General features: G+C 30.8%; 2 protein-coding genes across 2 annotated transcripts in view; both read left to right on the top strand.

Annotated features, from left to right (window-relative positions):
• Nucleotides 1-3,011, top strand: part of LOC105542011 (NKG2-F type II integral membrane protein-like) — a 14,492-nt gene extending 11,481 nt beyond the window's left edge. Inside the window, exons 4-6 of the mRNA XM_011983366.1 lie at nucleotides 152-303; nucleotides 1,963-2,063; nucleotides 2,894-3,011. Of these exons, the coding sequence (XP_011838756.1) occupies nucleotides 152-303; nucleotides 1,963-2,063; nucleotides 2,894-3,011 (371 nt within the window). The remainder of the gene's footprint in view (nucleotides 1-151; nucleotides 304-1,962; nucleotides 2,064-2,893) is intronic.
• LOC105542012 (NKG2-D type II integral membrane protein) overlaps nucleotides 1-6,092 on the top strand; it is a 65,467-nt gene that overhangs the window by 22,121 nt on the left and 37,254 nt on the right. The gene's annotated exons all lie outside the window — the stretch shown is intronic.

The following is a 6,092-nucleotide window of genomic DNA, read 5'->3' as shown; positions in this document are numbered from 1 at the left end:
ATGAGTGACTAGTTGTTTTAAAATATATATTTAACAGCCTATGAGGATGCATAGATATTGTGTACCTATGTGTTTATAGCTTTGCAAATATATAAAATAATTTTAATTTGTAAACATATTGTTCTGCATAGTAATTCATATCTTTATTTAGCATATGATTGTGGCCATTGTCCTGAGGAGTGGATTACATATTCCAACAGTTGTTATTACATTGGTAAGGAAAAAAGAACTTGGGAAGAGAGTTTGCTGACCTGTGCTTCAAAGAACTCTAGTCTGCTTTCTATAGATAATGAAGAAGAAATGGTAAGACGTAACTGTTTCAACACTTTACTAAAAGCTTATTTCCGTCAATATCATATTTGTAGAAATCATCCATATGTTTATACATATTTAATTCATATATTTTAAGTCTGTGTAATATTCAACTGACTTCATAATATTTTTATATTCATATACTGTTAATGCACATTTGATGATTTCCAGTTTTGCTTTTCATGGAAACCCATTCTTCTATGAATATTTTTATCCCAAAATAAATATAAAGAAAACTAAGCATGTCATAGTCATTCATATTGATCACAAAGTGAATGGATTCATGATACAAGGCAGATCATGAAATAGAAGTTTCCAGCCCCAGCAATCCTGCCCCTGGATATGCCTTCCTCACTTTTCCTGCCTCCTCTCCAAACCTTTGTATTGACTTTTAATGTGATAAATAAGCTTTGCCTGTTTCTGGATTTATGTCGAGGGAATCATACAGTGTGCATTTTCATTTGTGTCTTCTTTTACTCCTATATGATATTTGTGCAATAATGCAGTTAGCTGTTGTTTGTTACTGTTCACTGCTGCATGATGTACATAGAACACTTACAATCCATTCAGTCCTGTGTCTCTGGATAGGGAAGGGAGTCTTATGTCCTCAGGGACAAAAAGGAACCTGGATGTGCACGTGTAGTCATGGGTTTCCTTTGTTGATCCCTCTCGCCCGCACCTACCCTGGTGTCTTTTGGTTTGGGAGGAGAAGCACTTCCTCTAGCTCCTAATTGGTAGCAGGTCTCCTGCTAGATCATCCTTGCCAGTGGTACCAGCCTTGCCTGGTGTTGCTTTCAATACAGAGCAGGAGTGGGTTTAGCTGAGCCACCTCCCGTTGCTCTGTGAAACAGAGGATTAGTTCACTTTCTTCTGCTGAGTGGGGGACTGAAGATGTCCGGACACTCTCTTGATCCCTGATTCTGGAGTCCCAAACCATTTTGCCATCCTCTTTCCACCTTTCAGAGTCTTCCTATGTGTCTTTCCTTGCTTGCAGAGTTTAGAGTTGTATTTAGTAGGGAGTAGCAGAGAAAAAGGAGTGACGTACCTGGTCAAGACCGTTGTCATTCCACCAAAGCCGAATCAGATAAAAGTGAACGCTTATCTAGTTAGAGAGTGGTGTGGTGCCCAGAAAAGCCCATTTTTGGCCTCTGTGTCATTTATTTCCTCAATGGCAACCTTTCAATTTCCTTCTAAACTTCAAGAAGGAAAAGTTCCACTATGAGAAACATGGTGGAAAAATACATTTATTTAATCAGAATATCTGGAGAAAAACATGTGCAGTATCAGGACGTTTATTTCAGTTCTTACTGCGTCTGTCTTACCAACCCAGGCAACTATTAAATTACATGAATCACAATTTTTTTTATTAAAATAGGAAGAATGAATGTACTAAGCATAAAAATTGAAGAGCTCCTTTTAAGTCAAAATTACAAAAATTTGTAACAGTTTTTTACACTATAAAAGTCGTTTTCAAGTTTACTATTTTGTTTAGTGTATTTATTTTGTTTCGAAAATTAAGCATCCTATGAAAGAATGTATTACCTGCACTTTTAAAAATTAATAAAAGTTTAGAATTCAAAGAAAGCACCTAAAAATTAATAAAATCTTTTATAATTATTATTTAAATGAAAATTTTGTATTTTCCATTAGCAACTTCTGGGCTCCCTGTCAGTTCTCTCATGGGTTGGTGTCTCTCGTAGCAGCAGTGATCATCCATGGGTGTCAATAAATGGCTCAATGTTCAAATTGAAGTAAGTTTTTTGAATGATGCTATATAGTAGAAGAATATAAAAAGGTTCAGAATAACATTGTGAATAAATTTAAGTGCAATTATAGTCATAAATAAAGATGTTGAAAGTTAATGAAATGTTGATATAAATATTAAGGAATGATCCACAATTACATTTTCTATGGTTTTAGTAACCCAGGCTCAACCACAGCCAAAACTATTAAAAGGAAAACTCTAGGAAGAAAAAATTCACGAGTTTTAAATTGTTCACTGTTCTGAGTAGTGTGATCAAATCCTTTATATAGTGTATGGATCCATCTCACCTGGGACATGAATCATTGCTTCATCCAGGGCACCTGCATAGCCTAAGTTCCCTGTCCACTAGTCACTCAGCTGTCTCAGTTATGAGATTGACTGAGGTGGTATTGTACCATTTGTGTTCAAGTCGCTGTTAGTTTACTTAATAAGGACCCCAAAATGCAAGAGTATTTATGCTGGTATATTGTTATAATTGTTCTTTTCCATTATTATTAGTTTGTTTTAATCTCTTAATGGGCCTAATTTATAAATTAAACTTTATCAAAAGTGTGTATATATAGATAAAACAAAGTGTATATACAGTTCAGTACTATCTATGATTTCAGACATCCACTGGGGGTCTTAGAACATATCTCCTGTGCAGATGAAAGGACTATTTCATTCAGTTTTCATATTAACAACTCATTATATTATTATATGGAATATATGATCTGTTTTTATAATATTCTTTGCTTACAATTTGTGGAAAATGCTCTTGTTCCGTGAATTGTCACCATACATTCTAATGGGATTATGGATTTTTCTCCATCACAGGATAGCAGAATCAGATATTGGAAAACATAACTGTGTAATGCTGTGCTCATCTGGCCTTAAATCACACAGATGTGGATCTTCACAACTGTATACTTGTAAGCATAAACTTTGGAATTAAAGCAACTGAATTTGGAGTCTGTTCAGGTAATTTTAAATTTCATAAAACGGAAATAATATTTTGATTGAAAAAGTTTTAAAATAAATTACATAATTTGTCCCAATAATGAAAAAAGTTTTCAAAATCAGTTATTGAAATGTAATATGCACACCACTAAGTACAGATATCATTGCTGTTGTGTCTTGCTTTTCTTACTCAACATCATATTTGTGGCATTCAGTCTTTCTTAAAGTTTCACAGTATGCAAGTGTGTTTATATGAAATATCAGTAATAGGCAATCGCATAGAGACAGAAAGTGGAATAGTGGTTGCTAATGCCTAAGGGAAGGTTGGAATAGAAAGTGACTGTTTATTGTTAACGGTCTCTTTTTGGGATGAGGGAAACTTCCTAAATTTCAGTAGTGATAGTCATAACTCTGAATATACTAAAAGTAACTGACTTATGCACATTAAATGGATGAAATGTATGCTGTATACATGACATCTTAATAAAGCTATTTTTAAAAAACTCCTGGATTTATATTTGGGACTGAATGTAATATCTAAAGTAGTGTTTAAATATAAGATTTCTTTATAACACTGACTTTTCTAATCAATATCATGCTGTGTCCTTCAATATATTAGGTTTTCTTTAATTTCTATCAGATTTGAGGGGATTGAAGTCATATAGAAATACAGGTATTTCACATTCATACTTTTGTAAATGGCACTTATTTTTCAATTTTCTTTAATATGTTTTGTTGCTGTAAATAGAAATATAATTGACGTCTGCATGATGATTGTACATCCAGTTACTTCACTAATTTTATGTGTTAAATCTCACATCAAGTATAGATTTTTCTGGGTTTTCCATTTAAACAGCTGTTTAATATACAAATTGTAATACTTTTCTTTTTATTTCCAGGTGCTATGAATTTTTTTCTGATATATTTTCACTGGTTAGGGATTCATTTCTGATGTTGAATAGAAGAAACAAAAAAAGTTCTGTGTATATTATATGTGTCATTTTCTGTTTGGAGAAAATATATCAACATTTTATTTATGCTTATGAATTTTTTATTACACCTTTCTCATATTAAAGCAGTTTTATCATATTCCTGTTTTTCTAATAGTTTTTATCAATTGATGTCACATTTCTATCATTTTTTATCAATTGAAATGATACATCTTTTCTCTGTATAATGTTTATTAAGTAAATTACCTTCATTTCTTTCAAATGTTAGAAAAGTATTGTTTCTGAAACAAGACCCTATTTATCATACTGCATTGCCCCTTTAAAAATAAATCAGTGCATATATTATAGTTAGAGTAAGATTTGTTTCTTCATCTAGGTTCAAAAGAGATTCAACTGTGTTTTTACAAACTGTGTACATGAGAAATTCTGCTATCAAAGCTATACTGGGAAGCTTTCCTCTTTCTCTATAACCTAGAAGTATTTGTGTAAGGGTAGTTTTATTTTTAAACGTTATTATTCACTAGTGGTTCCATCTAACTTATAAATTATGTTTTGTAGGAAAGTTTGTATAACAAACTCAATTTCTTTAATATGTAGAGTTCACTCTGGTTTTTGTTTCTTTTATTGTGTTTTGGTAATTTGTATTTTCTAGGAATTTTATTTTGTAGGATATTAAATGTATTCCTGATAGAGTTTAATATCTGGTATCTGTAAAAACGATAACGGTTTCCCCATGTTTAATCTAGAAATAAAATGTTGATGTTTTCTAAAACTCTTTCTATGGTAGGCTCATCAATTTTTAAAAGGTCTTTTCAATAAAAATACCTTTGGCCTCATTGAGCTTCTCTCCCGTAATTGTGTTCTTGTTATGATTTTTTACTGTTTATTCTTTGTGTTTTTCTACTTTACTTATATTTAATTTCCGTTTTTCTGCTTTTAATCTCATTTGATGAGTTCTCAGATAATTCAATTCTACTTTCATATTTTACTCTCTCTCTCTATATATATATATTTAAGGCAATTAGTTTTTCACAAGAGAGAATTTGCTCTATTTTCTTTGTAATTCATATTAAAATGTGACCATCCATTGTGATAATGTCTTTGGCCCATAAGTTATTTAGAAATGTATTACTGAGTTAAAATTATACAGGTTTCCTAATTTTTAGTTATTGACCTCTATATTAGATAAACTGTATAAAGCATTTTCTGTGAAGCTGGAAATATTCTGCGTTTCTGTGTGAATGTGGCTACTGTGAGAAATTGATTTTATTTTCTATTAATTAATTTTATATTTGAATAGTTACATTTCAAGTGTCCATTGACCAATGTAGGCTAGTGATACTGCATTGAAATCATAGTTTAATATTTTTATATTAATATGCTTGGAAACATGAGATTATAGTGTACTTTGGAAAATTTCCATGTGAACTCAAAAACAGAAGTATCCTGTTAGTATATACTGTCTGTACAAGTGTGTGTGAATTTGGGCATATAGGTGATAGTTAATAGTGTAGTTCAAAACCTTTTAAAGATTCACTGGTGTGGCTGTTTGTGTGACAAGCTGTGAGAGAGAAGTGTTAAAACCTCATTTTTGATTGTTAACTTGTTCACTTCTTTCAATTCTATGTTGAACTTGCATTATCAGATACATACACATTATTTTTAAAATATTATAATGATGTAGTAAATAAAATTATTATTGTGAAACATGCATCTTTATTTTCAATAATGACTTTTTCTCTTATTTTATGACTTTACGTTAACAATACCAGTTTTCTACTGGTTTGTATTGCATGATATATTTTTTCATCTCTTCATTTTAATTTTTCTTTATACTTAAAGGAGTGTCTTACAACAGCAGTTTTGTTAGAATAAACATTCTTTGTTTTTAATATAAAAATAATTTTCTTTATATTTACTATAAGTATTAAATTTTCAAATATGATTATTATGTATTTTATTTGTATGTCCATAATTATATAATTAATTATAATTATTATCTAATTTAGATTGAACATTGCCAGGCTTTTCAACTCTTAGCTTTTTATTGCTTTATCTTTTCACTAGAAATATTTTATTGTTTAAATATTTCTACTAACAAACTGTGCCAATTTGTTAATTTAATA

This window comes from Mandrillus leucophaeus, unplaced genomic scaffold (genome assembly GCF_000951045.1).
Source record: "Mandrillus leucophaeus isolate KB7577 unplaced genomic scaffold, Mleu.le_1.0 Scaffold249, whole genome shotgun sequence".
Classification (NCBI taxonomy): Eukaryota; Metazoa; Chordata; class Mammalia; order Primates; family Cercopithecidae; genus Mandrillus; species Mandrillus leucophaeus.
This window is presented reverse-complemented; position numbering and strand designations above follow the sequence as displayed.